Source organism: Pelmatolapia mariae, linkage group LG3_W (assembly GCF_036321145.2).
Source record: "Pelmatolapia mariae isolate MD_Pm_ZW linkage group LG3_W, Pm_UMD_F_2, whole genome shotgun sequence".
Lineage (NCBI taxonomy): Eukaryota > Metazoa > Chordata > Actinopteri > Cichliformes > Cichlidae > Pelmatolapia > Pelmatolapia mariae.
In genome coordinates, this window is record NC_086229.1 from 63,331,267 (window position 1) to 63,354,743 (window position 23,477).

Sequence of the window (23,477 nt, forward strand, 5' to 3'; positions counted from 1 at the left end):
TCAGTTCAGGACAAATAGTGTTTTACTTTATGTTTATAACCTCAGGTCATCCTTTTAAATCACTTTTGAGTCCTTAGTTTGTATTCATGAGTTTAGATTTCTGTTTATACCGGTTATATTTCTTATTTAAGTATTCACAAATCCTGCAATTGGTAATCAATATAAGAAGCCACATAAGCTGGTTAACTAACTAACTCACTATGTTAACCCAGGATTTATCAGTCTAGCTACAAGCACATTTGTATGAAGGGTGCAGCATTGGCAACATTTAACCAATTACAAACATGGATAAATGTAATGTTAGGAAAACAGCTATTTTGCAAAGGAACATAAAGTAACAAATCTTATATCAAGAGGGTAAACACATAATACAGACAAAAAGACACAACTGCTTTTTAAGATGTTGTTTGGGGAGAAAAAAGAAGCAAAGCCAAAAAAATGTTATGTGAATGTGTGAAATTGTTTAGAGCTTCGGTCAGAAAGACTAGAAATAAGCAAGTATCTTAATAACATTGAATCCACTGTGATATTATGTAATTTATATTATATAAATAGTGTAATAGCATAATAAAATATATAATATATTTTATTTTTTAAAATATAATAATAAATAAGACTGGAGGATAATCTCGAGAGTTGGCACTGTTCATGGACATGGAGCTTGATCCTGGAAACACTGCCCTATAAGTGTGCTGCTGACGTCTGGAAGCGCAAACAAAATGAAGCACACATTGTTCTTGTGCCTGTTCCAGGTTTTTCTGCTGTATACCCAAGATAACTTTTCTTCATCTAGATTTATTAATTCAAACATTGGTAATTAGGATAATGAGTCAAATAAAGCTAATAATCTACGGTTTATAAGTCTAGCTACCAGTATGTTCACACTAAAGGCGTTGGGTTGGGCGCGTCTTACCAATCAACATTATAAATTTGTCAAACACCATAATGCAAACTGAAAGAAAAACAATTGTGATTTATATATGAGAATTTCCATGGAATAAATTCTTCCATAAACAGCTGTTTCATACCTTGATCTTTAAATTCAAATGTAACCTGCTCCTGAGGTGGTTAAGAACAATTAAGTGGTTCACTGACAAACCCCTTTGAAAGAATATTGCAAAATTAAAAATCTTCTTCAGCTTAGTTTACAAAAGAATCAGTCTCTTACTGTGTAACTGAGGGTCCAGGTTTACGATTGAAGACTGGGGGGATAATCTCTAGAGTTGTCACTCTTCATAGACATGAAGCTGGATCCTGGACACTCTGCTCTGTTTTTGTGCTGCTGACGTCTAGAAGCACAAACATGGTTTGGTCTTCTACATGTTTCCATATTTTTGTGCTTTGGTTGTTGTTTAGGTTTCTCTGTTACATATCAAATTTATTTTTCTTTCGTCTGGTCTCAAAAATCCTAGCAATCGGGAGTCACACAAAGCTAATTAATTAACTCGCTATCTCTTGAAGACCTTGAAGATGGCAAAAACCACAAGCATCTTCACCTCAGTTTACAAAAGAATCTTCGTCTCTTACTTCTTGCCTGAGGATCCAGGTTCATGACTGAAGACTGGAGGATAATCTCGAGAATTGTCGCTCTTCATTGACATACTGCTGATTCCTGGAAACCCTGTTCTGTCCTCAGCTGAACTTCTCATCTTTAGGCAGTCTGGCAGAACAACAACGACTGTGAGCGCAGTTTAAAAATCCTGACAAACATATTTATAAAAACCTTTGACTTACAGAACAGGAAGTACAACACACATATGACACCTATAAACAAACACACACACATAATAAGCCCTGTTGACCCACCAGCTAATAAATTAACAGATACTTGTTCAATTTAAAAAAAACAGGATGACGGCCTGGAGTTACTCGAGTAACAAAATGGACCAAAACAACTTTCACAGTTTTTGTTCCAACTCATAAAACATTCGTGTCATATTTTCCTGTCAGGAACCTAGTTACAGATTATTTTGAGAATACATAAATGCAAACTCACTGTGTTTTCATCCTCCTGCTGAACTTTGTTTTGAATCATTTCTTTGCTGCCTCACCTTAAGAGATCAGTCCCTCCCCTCTCCAGATTAAGTTGCATGTTTACATTCTTGCTGTGTGGGACACAGTTTGGTAAACCAGGGAAACTGGTTTTAAAAACAGTAATCCAGTGTTAACTTCAAATTATCTTTAGGCAATGTGCTACGACTGTTGAGCTCAAATTTACATCAGGTATCATAAGTGTGCCTTCATGAACCACACTGAGTAACAGCAAAGCTGAACTTTAAATAGATCAAGTTTGATTTGAAGTCACCAAACCAGGAAGCTAGAGTTTTTGCCAGTTTTATCCTGGATGTACTTCCTATTGCTTCCCCAAAGAGGATTTGTGTCTCTGACTGGAATCAAAGCAGGAATGTCACCTGAACGTGTTGACTACTACACCATTGAAGGCATGAGCTGTCAGTATATAAATAAAATATATGAAAGAGAGAAAATTTATTATGTTTTAATCTGGTCCAATTTGTGTTAAACAGTGGAGGAACAGCAGTGTGCATTTGGAGGGTGTCATTGTCTATACTTGGCTACCTATAAAGGTCACCACACAACAATGTAATACAGCTATGGCAAAACATTTGACTATATTCTTTTATGCAACATTATGAAGATAGCACGTGAAAATGATTAAAAACCACAGAAACTGTGCCTGTACCTCATAAAAACAGTTAGTTCTAGGTGCTTATCCACAAATACCAGATACATATTTGCCTTGTCTGAGCTTTTTTTTAGTGCTTATCTATTAGTTATAATATTGCTGAATGTCTGCACCTGGAAAGTTACAGTGCACATTACAGCATAGTCCATACAGGGTGAACCTGTAGCTGAGTAAACTCTGATAGTTAAGGCCAGAAGTGATGGATTTTATCTGTCCAGGAAACCACTGTTAACAAATTTCACCTCCTAACGAGTTAAAAAAAGAAGCAACAAGACAACCCCTTTAAAAAGTAATGATTTAGCAGGCAGTGGCCACAGATGATTGCTTTCTCCTGTTTTTTTCTGACTGATCTTTCTTTTGTTTTACTCTTTTGCTGGTGCCCTTTTCACTCCTGGTATCATGTGACAAAGTCTGAGACTGCTTACAAAAAAACAAACCTTTTTTTTTAACAACATAGTAGTATTTATGGGAATTAGACATGAGAGTACTTAAGAAACCAGTGTGACCACGTGCATTAACATAAGCATAAACTGAATTATGAAAACATTTTTATTTGACCTTCATCTTCTCAAATTTCTTAGACTGAGTTTCAGACAGCTGAAGTGTTTTCTTTCTGTCAGAAACAAGATGCTGGACAACTGCAGAGCTGTTAGCTTCAGTTAACCACAGACCACAAACACACAGTCCAGCTCACAGTGAACAACACTCAGCAAACACACTGTGACAGACAAGTGATTACATTGTGTTTTATTATTATTATTGGAAGAAATATCAAATTTTAGACAAAGAAAACAAAAGCATAAACTTCAATATTGTGATCTCAGGTTTTGATGGCATCAAATTAGGAAAATATGTCATGGTGTCTACATGTGTGTGTGGCGTGTGTCCTTCCCTTCCCTCAGTAGTGGCTCATCCAGCTCATCTGTGATGAAATGGCTATTTAAGCCTGGAACAAACATTCATTGACCACCACATTGTTGTGGTAGTCAGATTCACTCTTCATTCACCTGGGTTCATTCTAGGTTCTATTCTGGGTAAAACTGCACCAAAGTCATTCGAGAAGCAACTCTCACCACAGCATCCATCTTCATAGTACATGTCATAGACACGAGTGAAGTTCCACTACAGTTTATTTTGTTCGTGACAATTCAACAGTTGCCTCAGGGAGCTGCACACTGTAAGATGAACATCCAACCAACCAGTCACATTAAGTGCCAGAAGCTGCAGTTCTCCCAATGTAAACTTAAAATTTCAAAAGCAAATTATTCTACAAAGACTCCCAAGTTTTGTTCACTTTAACCGACAATCAAGGGCACTGTCAAACATGTTTACTACGAAAACAAGGAGCTGAAAATGGCATGAACCTCGACACTGAACCCTTCAGAAAGAAAACATGGAAACCAAAATACTACCTCAACTTCTTCTGATTGGCTGTTTCTGATTATTTGATATATTAATGGTGATGTACATGACATGAGTAATGATGTCACCTTCTCCAGCTTCTTTCTGATCTGCTAAAAAAAACTGAACAATGATATAAATTACATTACAATACTAAAACTCATTTCTCCTTGTGGCCTTCAACACGGTCAGGAAGTGTTGCAGGAGTTCCTCCATTGTGGAACACTATGATTCACATTTTACATTAACACCATCCTCACGCATGGTTTATATATGACCACTAGAGGGAGACGTTGGACTTTGTGTACGACTTTTGAACCTCCAAAAGTTGATTCTGTTCATCTGGACGTAGCTTTTTGTGGGAGAAATGTTTTGTCACTCATGCAGTGACTTCTTCAGTCTCAGCTGACTGCAGGTTACCCCAATCTTATAAACAGTACATTTGCATAATGACTGAAACCAGCCCACTGAATGAAACAATGGACTCTGCGCTCAAACCAGCGTTCCTCCCTGTCCAGGATGTGTACATCCTCATCGTTGAAAGAGTGTCCACTGGCCTGTAGGTGTAAATAAACTGCAGAGTCCTGGCCTGATGAGGTAGCTCTTCTGTGTTGTGCCATCCGCTTCGCTAGAGGTTGTTTGGTTTCCCCGATGTATAAATCCTGGCAATCCTCCTGGCACTTAACAGCGTACACTATGTTACTCTGTTTGTGTCGGGGGACCCGATCCTTGGGGTGGACCAGTTTTTGGCGCAGCATATTTTGGGGTTTAAAAGCCACAGAGACCCGGTGTATAGAAAAAATGCGTCTCAACTGCTCTGATACTCCTGACACATATGGGATCACTACAGGTTTTCGCTTGGGCAGCGGTTGTCCTTCTCTCCTGGATCGGCTGGAGCTTTCTTTAGGTGCCTTTCCAGCTTTCACAAAAGTCCAGCTGGGATAACCACATTTACTCAGGGCCTTCTTGATGTGCTGTTCTTCTGCCTCCCTGGCTGCTGTGTCAGTGGGGATGGTGTCCACGCTGTGTTGTAGCGTCCTGATGATACCCAGTTTGTGCTCCAGTGGATGATGAGAGTCAAACCTTAGATACTGATCCGTATTTGTAGGTTTACGGTACACGTCAGCTTTTAGATGTCCCCCATTACTGATGGAAATCTCACAGTCTAAGAGGGCTAACCTGCCACTTTTCATATCCTCCCTGGTGAATTTGATGTGTCGGTCCACCGAGTTAATGTGATCCGTAAAATGTAGAATGTCCTGAGATTTGATTTTGACCCAGGTGTCATCCACATATCTGTCCCAATGGCTTGGTGGTGTTCCAGGGTAGGATAGCAAAGCCCTCTTTTCCACTTCTTCCATGTACAAATTGGCCACGATGGGTGAAACTGGGGAGCCCATGGCACACCCATGTTTCTGCCTGTAGAACTGACCCTTGTATGTGAAGTAGGTGGAATGAAGATGATGCTTTTGGGTTTGAAAGTCAAATTGTGGAAGTCTTTTACAGAACTGAGTGCTTTGCAGATTGGAAGCAGCAACAAGGAGTTGAGGTTGTGTGCATTTCTTAGATGTGCCAGTTTTCTTGGCTGTAAATACATGACAGTATAATATTTATGATTTTTTTTCATTTTAATATTTCTGAAATATAACAGTGTGATCCTAAGTGGATACCACTGTTAGATCTTGGAAACAAGGAAGTCAAATCAGCTCCCTCTGACCTGTATCAGTGGAGAACAAAGTTACTCGAACCCCCTGCACATGGACTAGAACATGAAGCATGATAATGAAATACTGTGCCATGAAAAAGACATAAAAACTATATCAAATCAGAATGATTTTTTTTATTTTTAACATCCACAGTTTACTACAACTACAGGGTAGAACATGTAACTATATTATTACAGTTTCTGTGAAAATGTTGTAAATTTTGAGCATCGGGAGCTCCTAAAACTACAAATGAAAAATGAAAGCAATAATTCTTTCTGATTACAATGGCTCAACCCCTCCTAATAACACACCTTTGTTTAGCTTCTCTCTGTATCATACTTTGTTACTGGCCTTCTCATGGCTGATTTATTTTGTGCATTTTCCTCCTTTTTACCTGTTGGTGTGCGCCTTTTGGTCATGTTGTAGGTTTTACATGAACAACATCATGAAGGCGACTACCCAGGATACAGTTCCCGAGCCTGTCCATTTCTGTCATCTGTCTTTCCCTGAAGGCTCAGCTTGAACACTGAGAGTGAGGACAAGCTGCAGGAGAGTACTGCTTGAAAAACACATCCTGGCTTTTCTGCATGCTGCTGTTCAGCATGAGATTAATAGGGATCCTGTTTCTGTTTATGTGTCATGGAGATCACATAAACAACAATCCCAACATATACAAGAAAAACTATCAAGCAAAATATAAATTGGCTAAAGTCATTCTCCTTGCCTCCTCCCTCATTCTCTCGAGCCTCCTTCCCTCCATCCTCTGTGTGTCCTCCTGTCTGACCTGCAGGTGAGAAACAGGTGTGAGGTGTCAGCTGTCAGGTAGGTGATGAGTGAAGAACAGAACAGAATCCATTTCCTCTTCAAACTGCTGTCAGACATTATCTACTGCACTCTGATCACATCACTCAGACCAGCTGCTTTCTACAAAGTCTCATCAACAACATCTTTAGAAACAAACATCAACAACCAGGAAGCAGCTTCACCTCTGATCATACACACACTCAACTCTACTCACTCACCTGGAGGAACAACACTCAGTGTGACGTTGTTGATGGGTTTCCATGAGCGTGAATCTCCCATGAAGACACGACACTGATATGCTCGAGCGTCATTAATGGTCACATTCTTCAGAATCAAAGACACGTCTCCATCCTTCATCTGTCTGTCCTGCAGATCCACCCGGTTCTTAAAAGATGGATGCTGCTCTTCTGGATCAGACTGCTCATCGCGGTACAAAAAGACATACTCTGACTTCAGGTCAGTTCTGCTCCACTCTACAACTAAGATGTTGTTGTTTGGAGCTCGACATGGTAGAGTGACAGCCAGTCCTGTCTCAGCTGTGATGATTTTCTGGTCTGAAAGAGGAAACAAAACAGAGCAGAGAGGATGAAGTCAGTCTCTACTTATTGTACAACAGCCAATCAATGTGAGGTTTAGAGAGATGCCACTGAAATGGATGCTTTTTAATTGGTTTTGCATTTACTTCCATTTTACTTCCTGCTCCAAATTTCCTAAATATTTTAACAAAAGTTTTATATTTTCAAATTGCATCCAAATCCTTCCTCTAGCAATTTCATTTATATAAAAGGTAAAAAAAAGATTTATGAGAAGGATCCAGTTTACTTAATGAGCAAATAATTAATAGATGGAAAATGGAGCGAAAGCACACTGGGAGCTTAAAATAAAACTAAACATTTCTGAGCTGAGAAAAGGGGATTTTTTGGTGTGTGATTTCTGACTTCAGTAATAACACTTTAAACCATTATTCCAAATTTGAGGTTCCAATGATGAATCTTGCCAGAAGGAAAACACACAAACTCAGAAGAGCTGATCAGATTTGTGAAAAATGAAAGGATAATGATGCAGTTTTGTAGAATAAAGAGGATGTATGTTTTTACAAAGTCTTTTTGTAAATAGCTGTATAGCTGCTGTGGCAGTTTGACTTGAAATAACAACTTTAATCTTCACGTTTCAACTTTTTTTCAAAACATTTTTTTTTTCATGTGGCTCTAATACTCAGTCACAGCAATCCTTTTTACCAGGGGCGATTCTAGTTTCAAACATTTAGGGGGCTCAGTTCCCAGTCTTTATGTCATGCATACACATGTCCAGTCTAGTCCAGTTAAAGGACTATTTGTAGCAAAGGAGATACGATGAGAAACATGTACAACATTATTTCAGTCTCTTGATCACATAGAGGCAGTCCACCAAATCAATCTCTTGAAGTAGCATTATTAGCACTATTAAAATCATCCTTCCAGTACACACACCTGTACGCAAAGCAAACTTGCAATAGAATTAGCTTCTATTAAGTTTTTGAATTCATACAAACCCTCCCTTTATTATAGAGACTGAGCACAGAGCATCATGAACCCCAATTTCATGAGTGGAAAACAGATTTGTAGTGGCATCGATGTAGTAGCAGCCATCCTGTCCGGCCATGTTTAGAGAGATATGAATCCTGTAAAATGCTGCTATTCATGTCAACATGCTCTGTTAAGAATATTCACTTACATTTTCTTCAGTGTGCTACTGGAAAGCACGCAAAGCATTCATGGAAGACATGAAAAACTACTTTGTGAAAAATGACTTGTTTTTCCAGCTAACTTCACCATCTGCTCCCTCATTCTTCCTGTTCTTGTACAACCCCTCTCTCGCTCTCCATACTCCTCACTCAATATAAGTATAATAATTATTATATGTATGTAAAACAGGAGCTGCAGCTTTATAATTTTGGAGAATTTGACTACATATCCCCTGTTATCTGTTTCTTTTTGCTCTCTCTCTCTTTCCCTCCCTCTCTGTCCTCCTCTCACAGACTTTAACCCCCCACCCAAACGTTTAATGTCACATAGACTCCATATCAATTTTAAAATTGAATAAAGACTACTGCTGAACACAGACAGTTTTTTTTTCCATTTTGACTTGCTGTCACTTGGGTCTGGAGCTGTACTATAAAAAAAACAACCTAAGCCAAATTTGACCATAAGAGGAATAGAAATTTTTAACAAACTAAAACAATGACGCACATGAGCTCCTGGGCTGGCAACCAGTGACTATATAACCATGTAAAGATTGTTATTCTGTTTACCCTTTTCTCCACTCTCCCTCACCTCACCATACTTACCCTGATTGCTCTCTTGACATCACTGATTGGTTCTTGAGTTTCTGTCATTAATTAAACTCGGGTAACACAAATTATATAAGGACCTCGCTGCCTTTCACACACTTTTTACTCCATTACTTCATTCCTCTCGCATTTCATTACTCTGATTTCAGCGTTTTCGCTTCACAACTAAAGCGTGCATGGGACTGCGACTGAGGTGAGTTTGATTTGTTCTTCTCACCTTAAATATTTATGTTTAAGTTAATAACTTTAAGCCCAATTTTGTTTTCCCTTTCAGCGTTTAGCAGTCAGTGTTGATTTAAGTGAAATAAACGCAGACATATGGCAACTAACTGATAGTTGTTCTCTGTGCATTCTGGTGAAACCAACTTTAAGACGTCAAGATGTTACAGTGAGCCCACACAGAGGCGTTGCTGCTTCAGCAGCCTGGCTTGTCATTAATACGCTAATACGACTGCAGCAGAAAGAAGATGCAGAATGAATTTCATGACACAAATCAGTGATGCAGATTTAAAACACTTTACCTGAAATATACCAAAAGTTCAAACGGTTGTTGCTTTTACTTACAAAGTATCTGTTTATTTTTATTTCTTCTGTAAAAAAGCATAGAAAACTTAGCTCACTCGAGATGAGTTAGTTTAAATCTTTAAATCCCCTAGTGTGCTTGTATTGTTAAATAGGACGTTCAAAGGGAAGTTACAACGTCACAACGCGGAAGCGTTATAACGCAACAATTTGTGACGCACTTGCTAAACTGCAAGACTTAATAAAATCAAGACAAAAACTCGGACAAAAAAATAATCGTACATGTTCAGCGGCACATTTATTCCGGTAATTAACTGCTTGTGTCTCAGTGTCAAAAGAAGAAACTACACACAAACACGTTTCAGCGTAACAAACAGAACCGAGTTGAGTGGCCAAAAAGCTGCCTCGGCCGTTCCCCTCTGCACTCCTAAAACAGAGAAGAAATGCTTTTTTGTTTGAAATAAAAGATCAATCTTACCTGCACGTATTGAAACGAGGAGGCAGACTGACAGCACATTCCTGATGAGCGATATAGACGTTGCAGTGAACATTTCAGAAGTAGGTCTGCGGGACGGGACACCGGAACTTTATATGGATAACAAAAATAAATTGTCTCCTTGTCACAATTAAATTAATTATAAGTTTTGAAATAGAGCAAAAAAAAAACAAAAAACAAAAACAACAACAAAAAAAGCCCACACACACACTGACCACAGTGGATCCCTTTCGGTGCGTGTCACGCGTTACGTGACTTACCTGGGCTTTAAATATGCGCTGATGACGAGCACAGATCTGAGATCAGTGTTACATTTATAAGGTACGAGGACGAACCTGGGAATCATGCAGGATAGAATTAAACGCTGCTTTACTTTACGAGAAGAACATCTTTGAATAAAATCCGAGAATAGAAATAACAGTTCCATTCAGTTATGTTCGAGTTATGGCCAAAATAAACTGTAATCACTTCATCGATGAGTCTAAGTAAACATTCAGTTCACGATCACCTCAGTATTTATCTTTTCTATCATGATAAAATATTTATTTCTGCCACAGTTTGAAAATGTATACATAGAAAATAATAGAGTAGGAACAAAAAGATGCAGCGTAACTTATAACTTACAGCAATAATATAACAATACTGGAAATGGGTATTGTTGAATATTTTTCTTTACTACATTAAAATTATTGGTAAAACATGTAAAAAAAAAAAAAAAACAATAAATATACACTATAAAAGTTAGAAATATATAGATAATACAGAATATAGAATTAAAGTCTTTTATTACCTATGTATTACTTTATCCGTGATGGTATAGAACATAATCCTATTACTATTTTATTCAAAAGATATGACTATTTGTTTGTCTGTATGCACAAAGTTCATCAGTGGTAATTAGGGAGCTTGGAAAGAAAAAAGCGGCTTCTTTGTTTTGAGATTTCTGCTTCTTGGTTTTTCTTTCTGTGCCCCTCACAGTGTAGGTTTAGTTCTGTCTTGATGCTTATTTTCTTACTCCCCAATCAGTTGTCTCATGTTGCAGTTTGTTACTCCTGACCTTGTGCTCTGTGTTTGCCTCTGTGCCTGTTGTGTGTTTCCTGTTTTATTTTGATGGTCCCTGTCCTGTGTGCAGTGTGTCTGCTTAGGTCTCATTCGTCCTGTTCCCCATCCTCTCCTTGTCCTGCTTGTGTATAGAAGTCCTGTGTTTCTCTCTGTTATATTCATATCCTCTCTATGCTGTGTTTCTTCCCTCTGTGTTCCGAGTTAATTCCTGGTTCTCAGTTCCTGGTTTATTTTCTAGTGTTTTAGTTTTATAGTTTCGAGTTTTGTATTGTATTTGTAGAGTTATTTACAGTCAAAATAAAGCTACCTCTTTTAATTAATGTATTAATTTATGAGTCCAGCATTTGGGCCCTACATCCTGCCTGCCACACAGATGGACATGACAAAATCACCGGTGGTTGCAATTTCATTGCATGCCTGTGCTTACAATGACAATATAGCTGGTTTTAAATCATGTTGTTTTAAATTGTAGCTTTCAAATCCATTAATGCTGATTCTTTTGTTTTTGCCTTACATATTATTTTCACATTTATGTAAAACACAGACACACACACATTTATAGATGCATACTGTGTTTTACACGTTTCATCATCAGGCTGCCTTGTTAATGATTTCTAGTATTTACAAAGAGCAAGGCTCACCTTGATCAGAGGAGGAGATAATGTTGTCTCACCTTTCACAGCTGTAGATCATCAGACTAAATAATAAAAACAAAGAAAAGACAACATGATCCAGATGATATAAATGTTAATTATGTAACTTGCTTATATACTTTAAATTTTCATCAACAACCCATGTCTGAACTCTGAACACTGCAATAGTGTAACAAAATGTGGTTCTTGTCAAATTGTTAACTTGTGAAGAACAAATAGATTTATATTGTAAATCAAATCAAGATCAAGAGTGATATTAAAAGTGATAAAGTAATAAGTTAATAATTGTTACAAAGTAACATGATGTAATCTATATCATAGAAAGAAATAGTGTTCAAAGAAATCAACCTATTTTATCAAAATAAGTGTAATGCCTTGCCTCCTTCTGTTCAGACCTTCCGTGGAAAAAATTCCAGGTATCCAACACTTAATAAATTTGAGGTTGAGACTTGTGTGGTGTGGGGATTATAACAAACTGGAATACAACAGACATTACTAACACGCACTGAAGTAACAATACCGATTTTGGCTGATTCCAAATTTCTTTCTATAAGTAACACAAAACAAAATCAACAGAACTTTTCATTGCCATTATTGAAGATTGCAAATTCCCCCAAACAGCAAGTTACACTGGAACTACTGAGGATAAAATGCTCTTCTGAACTCTTGAGCATACAAAAACATGTGTAACACATCCTAGTGAGCGATTATATCAGGTCCTGAAAAAAAAAACAGGTAAACGATGAGATGGACAACAGTCTGTTTTGCTCTCTCGCTTCTGCCAGATCTTTATTTATACACATTCATGTGTTCACACTGTGTTATACTACCTGAGAGTTGATCCTCCAAGTCAGTGAGTAGAGTTGAGTGTGTGTGTGATCAGAGGTCTAGTTAAAAATAGAGAAAAAATCTAATGTAGCTTCACAGAATCATCCAGCATTCAAATCACAGATGGCTAACAATGGATAACTAACACCAGTCAGAGTAGTTTCAGCTGGAGCTTAAGAGACTGAATAAATAACATGAGCAGATCAACAGTCTAAACCAGCTACTTTGAAACTGTCTGATAACTTAGAGTGTTTTAATTTGGCTGCACATTTTTTAGTCATTTTTAAATTACTATCTTTACATTTTCTTTCCTATAAGTGAAAAGTCTGACTGTCAATCAGGCCTGCACTAGTACACTTCTATCTCCATTTCATAATTCATAGTTCAAATGTAGCAGTAAATTTTTAAGGACAGACTGTAATAAACCTGGTTTTAGTGTGAGTATTTTTGTGAGGGCATTTCTGTATGTCTTCTTTTAGTGGCACCAAGTGCTCACTGTCAGTATTTTGATTAAATCTATTGTGAAGAATAAAAATTCTTGAACCCTACAAATGTAGAAATCAGCTGTTACAGTATAATTACAGACACTGACACTGTATGTGATGATCTGAATGTGAATTACATTTTTAGATGATAGACAATCACTAATCTAGTATTGTACAAGATCCACTGATTAATTATAAAAGAGTGACAAATTGTTCTCATAGTTAGGGCAATAATTAATTGGTTTCATTTTACACTGTGAGACGTTTCCTCTCTGATCTGCGATGCTTTATTTAACTTTAACTTTTCCTTCCGTGAAATAGGCACCTCTGTCTGTTACTTCACTTAAACAACAGCTCTTGAGACGGTTAAATTTCATTTCACTTTGATATGAGCTAATTATTAACAAAGTTTCACACCCATGGGGACCAAATGTTTCCTAGGAGTCTTTATTTCTTTATTTTTCAGTACTGTATATTTTTTTAATCAAATGTTTTTTGACATGTTGAACCAGTTGGTGTGTTGATGATGATTTATATAGCGTGAATGAATAATTATTAAAGCTTCAACATGCAACACGAAGTAATTGAAGTGAGACAAAACATTATACTGAGGTATGCAATTTATTTCATTGTCACTTTCTGTAGGTAGTCCCGTTCAAAAACTCTTACTTTTTCAACCCCCAGCCCCACAACAAAAGGCCTTTACAGGTTATGGCCTTTACATCAAATTTCAAAGTGGTTATAAACTTTGAAATTTGATGAGTGTTTGCATTTGGACATGCTCATCCAGGTCTGCTGATTCAGTTCCAGAAAAGACACAACAAGCCAAAAATCACACACAAGAGAAGAGAGCGGAATGATTTGAGTAGAATAAACTGGGAGCGATCAAGGAGATATGATTGAAACCAGGCTAGGGGTGTGTCAGAGAGGCCAAGACAGGAAAGTCTGCATAGAAGGACAGAGTGAGAGATACTGTCGAAGGCTGAGCTCAAATCCAAAAGGATGAGAATGTTGAGAAGACCAGAGTCAGCTCCGAGTAAAAGATGATTAGTGACTTTAAGTAAAGCAGTTTTTCTGTACTGTGACATGAGCGAAAACCAGATTAAAATCTCTCATAGATGTTATTATTGACCAGGTGTGAATGAAGTTGAGGTGCAACTAATTTTTCAACTATTTTAGAGATGAAAGGTAGATTCAGAAAGAGGTTGTTAAAATTGTTAGGATGTAAGGAAGATTCTTTTCAGCACTGGAGTGACTAAAGCAATCTTGAGAAAGGATGCAATGACGCTGGTGGTGAGTGAAGAGGGAATGATAGCAGAATGGTAGCCCAACAGCAGAGTTTTCCTCAGTTTTATCCCGGATGTACTTCCTGACACTTTCCCAAAGAGGATTTGTGTCTCTGACTGGAATAAAAGCAGGAATCATTCATGTGCTACCTGAATGTGTTGACCACTACACCACTGAAGGCATGAGCTGTCAGCAAATATATCAAATATATGACAGAGAGCAAAAATGATATGTTTTATATAAATAAAATATATGAAAGAGAGAAAATTTATTATGTTTTAATCTGGTCCAATTTGTGTTAAACAGTGGAGGAAGAACGGTGTGTATTTGGAGGGTGCTGTTGTCTCTGCTTGGCTTCCTATAAAGCTCACCACACACCACTGCAATACAGCTATGGCAAAATATTTGATTATATTCTTTTATGCAACATTATGAAGAGAGTACATTATAACGTTTAAAAACCACAGAAACTGCACAGTTTTCTCTCCTCAGTGTCTCTGCTTTGAACCACAGAGTGACCACAGAGAACTGGGGCATTATATAGGTGACATCCTGCTTCAATGCAGACTGCTACACTTCACCACAGAGCACAAAGCAAACAGGTTCTCACAACATGAGTAATATTATTAGCCAAATAGGCACACAGCATAGTAAGAAGTGTCTGCAAAAACAATGAAAAGTAGCTGCTGTTCACCTTCAGATTTCCTGTGAACACATCGTCTCACCAGCAGAACCAGTAACACCAGTAGAACCACAACACAGACTGATCCAACACATGATAACACAGAGAGAACAGGAGAAGAGAGTGATGGAGGAAGAGTGATGGAGGTGGAACCAGGAGGAGAGTTGGATGTAGGTGGAGGTGTGGATGTAGATGGAGGTGTGGTGGTGTGTTTGTCTAAAATAAAGCAAACACAGTCATTAAGTTGTCGTCACATTGTGAATGTTGAAAGCTGCAGAAACACAGACAGGTGAGTGTGTCACCTGTGACAGTGATCCAGCTGGATGGAGACTCTCCATGACCGCTGATGTCACACTTGTAGAGGCCTTCATCAGACCTGGAAACATGCTGGATGGTCATGTGACCTGTAGGCTGCTTCCTGATGAGGGAGCCATCTTTATAGAAAGCAGCTGGGAGGTTGGAGGGAGTGGTCTGCTTCACTGCTTCACTTATCGACCCTGTGCGTCGATAAGTGAAGCAGAGGGAGCCTGACCATGCGTCACACATTTGACGAGTTGGGAGTGAGAACGTGTTGGTTTTTTTGTACTTTAAAAAAAATCTCATGGTGTTGACAAAAACTCTGGACACAATTTTAATCACTTAAAAATATGTAAAAATAAATTTTCAATTGCATATTTTGATATTATTTAAGGCATTGACTTAAATACTTAGTGACGAGAGTCATGATATTTAATTTTACATTACTTTTAATTTTTTTTCTGCATTTTAATATTATCACACCTGCTTTTGGACAATGGATTTTTAAGGTACTCTTAATGTATTGTACCATTTAAAATAAAAATATATATGTATAACAAATGCAAAATCATACTTTTGTTGTATAAACATTGCCTTGGTTTGTCTTTTAGTAAGTTGGGTTAACACTTCTATCCATATTTTTAACCCCAAAATTGGGTTTTATCTAGCGGACATGTTTTGTCCCTAATCTCAAGAATCACTGATCGATGTCTGAGGGTGTCTGCCACCAGCAGGGGGAGTCGTGAGGGGAGATAGGCCTAGATGTCCCTAGAGAGGTGGGGTCTAATACCCGACCTGACATATAGACACATACAAACAGTGTTGGTGATTGTGGTGGAGCGGGAAGAGCGAGGCAGCTGGGGATGGGAAGGGAAGGAAGGGGCCAGTTCCCCTGCTGACTCCAGTAGGCACCCCGACATTCTGGAACCCACCTGGGCAAGGAGGCTGTATCAAGACTAATGTGATCTATTAGATAATTTCTATTGTGGTTAAAATTAAGATTATTTTTATTTTTCCAGTTCATGAGGACTGTTTTCTTGACAATGCATAGGGCAGTGAAAACCATATGGGTTATATTCTTTTCTGTAGTCACATAATCTAAGTTGACTAACAAGCATTCTATAGGGGAAGTTGGAATGTTACATGTCAGACACGTTGATAAGTCTTCACATATCTCGGCAAATCTTCTGAACTGCTGGACAGAACCAAAGAGCATGCATGTAATTGTCCGGTGTATAGGCTTGACAGTGTGAGCAGTTTTTGGAGGACATAAAGCCCATCTTAAACCGATGAATGGTGGCCGGGAACAGCGTTTTCAATTGGAGAGTGTTTTTACTGAGCAGTAAGCGCACGATTCGGCTGCCGGTAAGTTCGGGGTTACATGTGGGCTGTATTTTTAAAGCAGATAAACCCCATCTTTTGCTGACCCTTTTCTTGACAACTAGTGCTAAGGCTCATTCATTTCATGCTCTCATGGATTCTGAAGCAGAGCAAAATTTAATGCACACTGAGGTAGCTTAATCATTGAATCTGCCTCTCACTCAGCTCTAGCCTCCCATTCCAGACACTGCTTTAAATAATGAGGTATTCGCCATGATTACTCACCAGACCGCTTCTGTCAAATTAGCCACGTCAGGCAATCATCAGGAAAATATATACATTTTTACCACTTCTTACCTCCACGTGCCAGTAATCCTCGGTTTCCCATGGTTGCAAAAGCAAATCCACACATTGATTGGACAGTGAAGAGAGTGGCAAGTTGGAGTTTGTTTTGCCTTGCCAACTGCATTAAATCCGCCTTACCCTCGTAGGCCTCTAATTCTCCTCCACCGGTTGTTTCTTCCCCTGATCTTACTACCGTTCCTCCTTAATGTCATGATCTACAGGAGGTGTTTAGTAAAGATAGAGGTCAGTCACTGCCCCCTCATTGACCTTATGATTGCACCATTGACCTCCTTCCTGGTGCTCCGTTGCCCACCAGCTGTCTCTATAACCTGTCTCATCCTGAGAGGGAGGCTATGGAGAAGTACATCCGGGAATTACTTGTGGCCCTCCTCATTCGCTCCCGCGGTTGGCTGTAATCCAGTGGATTCACACGGCGAGGTTTACTTGCCACCTGGGAGTGAGTAGAACTACAGAATTAATAAAGAGGTATTTCTGGTGGAATTCAATTGGCACCCACCTGGCTTACTTCACCCGCCGAGCAACCCACATAGACCCTGGTCTCACATTGCTTTGGATTTTGTCACCAGCATCCCAGCTTCCTCTGGGAAGACAGTAATCCTTTCTATATCGGTTCTCCAAAGCGGCCCATTTCATTGCCCTAGAAAAGTTACCAACAACTACTGAGACTACCCAAATTCTTACCGACCATGTGTTCCAACTTCATGGCATACCCTCAGAATTTGTTTGTGACAGAGGGCTCCAATTCACTTCCCAAGTGTGGAGAACCTTCTGTTTGGCCCTAGGTGCCAAAATAAACCTTATTTTTGGCTTTCACCTTCAGTTCAATGGTCAAAATGAACAGTTGAACCAGGAATTAGAATCCACTCTCCGCTGCATAATTTCACAGAATCCCACTATCTGGTCCACTCAATTACCTTGGGTAGAATACGCCCATAATTCTCTTACATCCTGAGCGACAGGTTTGTCACCCTTTGAAGCCTCTCTCAGTTACTAGAGAATGAGATGGAGCCGTTCCATCTGTCCAGCACCACCATCGGCGCTGCTTAAGTTGATTTTCCCTTCAATAAAATGTACAATAATTGTGTATAATTGTATAAATGTATTGTGTATAATTGTACATAGTTCGAGCATTCCTATTTCCAGTCTGTAACACCCATTTTAAGTCACACCCTGTAGCTTTTTTTTTTTTTTTTTTATCTTTTATTGATCTTTCACATAAATGATTTGAAGTTCAAACTTTGATGCCATGTGTTCTATGTTGTACTTTAACATGAGTTTCATTAACTCTATAACATCCATATAAATATATCCAATAACATATTAATATACTTTCCTTCATGTTTCATTCAGTTTACACATTTTACTTCAATATGATTTATTAACTCAATCTTACATGAGAATCATAACTCTTTGTGATTCCAATTTGATCTCTTTTTAACTCATGAATACGTTTTTCTCTTCATAACTCTGTAGTTCAATTACAATATCTTCCATATAACTTCTTTTTAAAACGTATATGTTAAAGTCAGACATTCTATAAGATTAGTGTCTTCCCATCCTTCTCCCACGCAGCCTCCAAGCACAATCATCTTTAGCACAAACAACTTCATAAAGAATTTCAGTGAGAGGCGTGTTATTAAAATCATTTTATTACTCAGGTTATATTTTCTTATTCATTATGTTGGTTAAACCTATACTTGATTGTATTTTGATTAGAATTATTCATGATTAACTGCTGGCAAAGTCACATATAAACTATGATTCTGTGTTCATTCAGTCACAAAAAAATTAGTATAATTTCTCTTATTCAGTCACATTTCTTAACTTCCACATTCCTGCAGCCAGCCTCACATTTTTTAAAATGTTTTTTAAAAAGCAAAGAAAAAAAAAGTCCACAAAATGGTTAGGTATGATAAATGGGATCATTTGTCATGACAATGCAGTCACTGGCCACTTAAGCCCTCTCTCCCCTTATCCTAATGCACACAAATGTAGGCATTCCAATAATTTCTATTACTCAAAATACATTTCTCATTGATCATATAAATTGCATTTATATTTGAGTTTTAAATTAGAATTAAAAAATATTTACTATTAGCAGAATTACATATAGATAGACTGTTTTAACACTCTGTGTCACTTTACCCATAAAAAGGATGGATGTTAAGTCCTTTTATTTCACTTTTGGATGGAAATGAGCCAGGGGATTTCAATCTCTTTCACAATAAACAGTATCATTTACAGTGTACATAATGTTTTCTGGGTCTATCTTTGGTCTCAAAACATGAAATCCAAAAGGCAAAGCATAAAACATGGTCCTTAAGGAACTAAAGGTAAGACAGCACTGTTTGTACATATGAAGGTAATAAGGGGGACTGGACGGGAATTCTTGAAAGTAGAGCATCAATAAATGTACACTTACAATACTATACAATAACATTTAGTGTAATGGAAATAAACATAACAAACAACATAGGTGTACACAGCACGTTCTTTGCGCAGTTCCAATACTGAACCAGTTCCCACAGAATTCTGTTAAGATGTCCAGATTAACAGAAATAAACAGCCTGATACAAAAGATGCAACAACTGTGCCATTGTAGGGGTGGGATCATTATGTAACCCTCCTGTTCAAATGGTATTAACCCATACTTGATAATTATATGTTATATGGCATTCATATGCTAAGAAAACTGACAACTGTTAGGCTTTAACTTAGACAACTTGCAGCTGTTGACTGTATTTGTGGTGTTGGTGCCTTTTTTGAACATTTTAAATAAAATATTATTAAAATAAAATAATATGACTCTGTGCAGTTAATTGTACCAACAGACCATGTAATTTAGTGAAATTATTTAATTTCAAATTAGGACTTGTCTAAACTTATCTTCCCTCTTTAGGACAGATTGAAAGTTGGCCAAGTTGTATCTATGACAGTGATATTACCTGATGTTACAAGAGATTGTAAAAAAGACAAAGAAAACAATTCATGGGTTTAAGTTTTGTTATGTGTTGCATTCTTCCAGGCTTAAAATAGCTCTCTTTTTTGACTTAGCAGTTTTATTTATGAGACGAAGCAGGACTGTTTCTCCTCTGAAGTCCAAAGTTTTTCTTTCAACTCACTCATCTCTTTATAATGTTTTTTCTGCATTTCATCCATTTCTTCTCTGATACTGTCTTCATCTTGCATCCCACATTCCTTTCTCAATTCATCCATTTCCTTTTCGTGTTTGGTGTATAGTGCATCCATTTTTTCTCTCTGATTTGTTTCACTTTCAGCTAGAAGCTCTTGTTTAAATTCCTTCAGTTTTTTGTCATGTTCTTTTTGTAAGTTATAGAATTCTTCCTTCTTTCTTTGTTGTTGTTGGTCTAAGAGTTTTTGTTTCATATCTGACATTTCTTGTTCATGTTTGATGGACAGCCTGTTTCTTTGTGTTTTCTGTTCCTCTTTGTTTTTAGTTCCTAGGTTTGCTTTCAAATGTTTGATTTCCTCTTTTTGTTTCTTCTGTAGTTTACCAATTTTTTCCTTCTCTTCTTCTTGGTTCTCTTTTGAAAGTTTTTTTTCATACTTTTCCACCTCTGTTCTATACGATTTCTGTAGTTTTTTTAGTTTTTCCTTGTTTTCTTTCTTTTGAGTCAGGAGTATCACTATTAACTCAGCCATTTCCCCTTTATGTTTACCCAGCAGGTCATCCATCTCTTCCTTTAGACTATTTTCTTTGTGTTCTGACAGATTCTTTAATCTTCCATATTCCTTCTTCTTTTCCAGCATGTCAGTCTCATATTGCTCCTTCAGACTCTTCACCTCTTCAATGTGTTTTAAAATCAGTGCTGCAAAGTCATTCTCCTGTTTTTCTTTGAAATCATTGAATTCTTCAGCTTTTTTTCTGGCCTCTTCTTTAAACTTCTCCTGCATGTTCTCAATTTGTTTCTGATAGTTCTCCTCCAAGTCTTTAAGCTTCCCTTCCTGTTCTCTTTTCATTTTATCTTCTTTTTCCTTTCTTTCTAGTTCAATTTTTTCTTTTTCTTGTTTGTAATTTTGTTGGAGCTCGCTGATTTTCTTTTCTTTCTGTTCATCTTCTTGTTTACGTTTTTCTTTCAGTTCTTTTCTTTCCTTCTCCCAAGTTTCTTGTTGCACTCTTATTTTTTCTCTGTACACTTCACGATCTCTATAAATTGTTTCCCTAGATTCTGACTCTGATTTTAGTCTTTTTTCCAGTTCTTGCATTTTTTGTTGCCACTCCTGTCTTTGAAGTTGTTCCTTTTCTGTTTTCTTCCTGTCTTCTTCGTCTCTAATTTCTTGTTCTTTCTTCCTCTCTTCAGACTGAATGCGGATGCTGTCCTGCAGTTTTTTGAGTTGTTCGTCTCTCAGCTTTATTTCCTGATCAATTTCTGCTTTCTGTTCTTCCATTCTTTTTTTCATGGACTGGATTCTTTCCTCATATGTACTTTGAAGCTTTTCCTGCTGTCTCTTCATCTCTTCTTCCTTATCCTTGAGAATCCTCTGCATCTCCTTCTTTATTGCTGCTTCAGCGTCTTGCAGCATCGCATTGGTGAAGCAGCTACCTCCATTTTTCTTCACCATGTTGTCAATTTTTGTGATCAGCTCATTCACTTGTGAGTGACTTTGCTTATTATAATTATTGAACACATGGTATCTTCCTCCACAGTCAGAGATCAGCTTCTTCAAGGAATGATCACATTTTTTTTGTGTGTAATCTTCTATTGTCATTTCCTCGTGTTCCAGTGAATCTCCTCTTGTGAAAAGAACAATGGTGAACTTCTCAGAATTTTTTCCAAATACCTTTTTGATGAGTTCCAGTGTTGCCTTCTCTTCTGGTGTGAATCTGCCAATCTGTATAACCAGTAGGAAGACATGTGGTCCTGGAGCCAGAAGACTGATACATTTTGTGATCTCGTCATTAACCTCTTCATAGGTCAAACTGCTGTCAAACAATCCAGGAGTGTCGACCACAACAACAGGACGACCATCTATTTCACTGTGTGCTTTCTGACAAAATTTTGTGACTGAGGTTGAACATGTTTCTGATATAAACTCTTTTCTTCCGAGAATGGTGTTTCCTGAAGTGCTTTTTCCACAGCCAGTCTTTCCAATCAGCACAATCCTGAGACAGTCTGGACTCTTAATCTCTTCATCATCTGTTACAGGAGTTGGAAAGAGATACCTTGAATACTAATAGTTTGAATTGTATAATTTAAAAGGTAAATGGTTACATCATCAACATAAGGGGATTTCTATGATAAAAAAAAAGGTTTGCATTACTTACAGCTTACTGTAGTCTTTGTTTTCAGGTCGTTAAGTTCACCCTCCAAATCAGCGATCTGTTTCTCTTTTTCTATGATCTTTTCTATTTGTGCATATGTAAATGTTTCAGTTGTGTAGCTGCACAATTTGCCTTTTTTCTGAGTAATTTTTTCTACACTGCTTAAAACATTTTTCTTGTCCTTCATGTTGAGAACAACAAATCTTCCTCCACAGCTCTCACAGAGATCATGGATTTGCTTGTCTTCCATTAGAAACTTCACAACAGCTGGAGCTGTAGGATCTGAGTCCACAGTGAACAGAATCATGGTGAAGTCATCAACTTTAGAGCTGAATGTCTTCTGTATGGTCTCTAACTCTCCCTTATCTTCATCACTGAGGGGACCCACGGGTAGGATCAGGATGAAGGCATGGACACCCTCAGGATCACAGAGGGAGATACATCTAAGTGATTTTTCCATCACTTCCTTCTGAGGTTTTCCATACAAGGCAGGCAGATCTACCAGGGAAACCAAACGTCCACACACCTCTCTCTGATGTTTAACACATTCTGATGTGTTGGCAGGTGGATCAAACTTTCTTTGTCCCAGAATAGCATTGATTACTGAGGTCTTCTGAACTCCTTTTGTACCACACAACACCAGGTTCAGAAGTTCTGCCTCTTCATTTAAAGTTAAATATCCTTCTCTATTCTCACTCAGGATTTTTTCAATTTTCTCCATCAGTTCTTGTCTGTCTTTTTTTAAATCTTTTTTATCAATACCAAATCTGTGCACCCTTTCTTTGCAATCTTGGATTAGCCTTTGCACTGTGTTATTCACTTTTTCATTGTGTGTCAAGACAACCATTGAATGTTTAAAGGCGTCTTGACCAAACAAACTCAGGATGAACTTGAGAGTTTTTCTGTTCTCTTCAGAGAAGTCCGAAGGTTTCACTAACATCAGGACATTTGGTCCAGGAGGACAAAGACTCACGCACTTCTTCAGCTCTTGTCTCACAGATTCCACAGATAGCCTGAACAAGTCTGGACATTTCACTACTGTTATTGGGTTTCTGTTCCATTCACCACTGGCTACCAGAAAGTCTTTAGTTAGACTACTTTGAATCCAAAACTCTTTTTTTTCAGTGATAATATTTCCCAGCAGTCTTTTTTTGGCTTCGTTCTTTCCGACCAGCATGATCCTCATTGCGTGTGCTGTAATAAATGACAAATAAATGATAGGTAAAATTTCCATTTAAAATTACTAAGCAC

General features: G+C 37.8%; 1 protein-coding gene across 1 annotated transcript in view; it reads right to left on the minus strand.

The window, feature by feature from the left end:
* The window catches only part of LOC134623853 (GTPase IMAP family member 8-like), a 520,463-nt gene extending 497,690 nt beyond the window's left edge, over positions 1–22,773 (minus strand). Inside the window, exons 1-2 of the mRNA XM_065470216.1 lie at positions 22,230–22,773; positions 21,470–22,101 (exon numbers count right to left, since the gene is read on the minus strand). Of these exons, the coding sequence (XP_065326288.1) occupies positions 21,470–22,101; positions 22,230–22,686 (1,089 nt within the window). The 5' untranslated portion in view covers positions 22,687–22,773. The remainder of the gene's footprint in view (positions 1–21,469; positions 22,102–22,229) is intronic.
* Between the last annotated feature and the right edge of the window lie 704 nt (positions 22,774–23,477).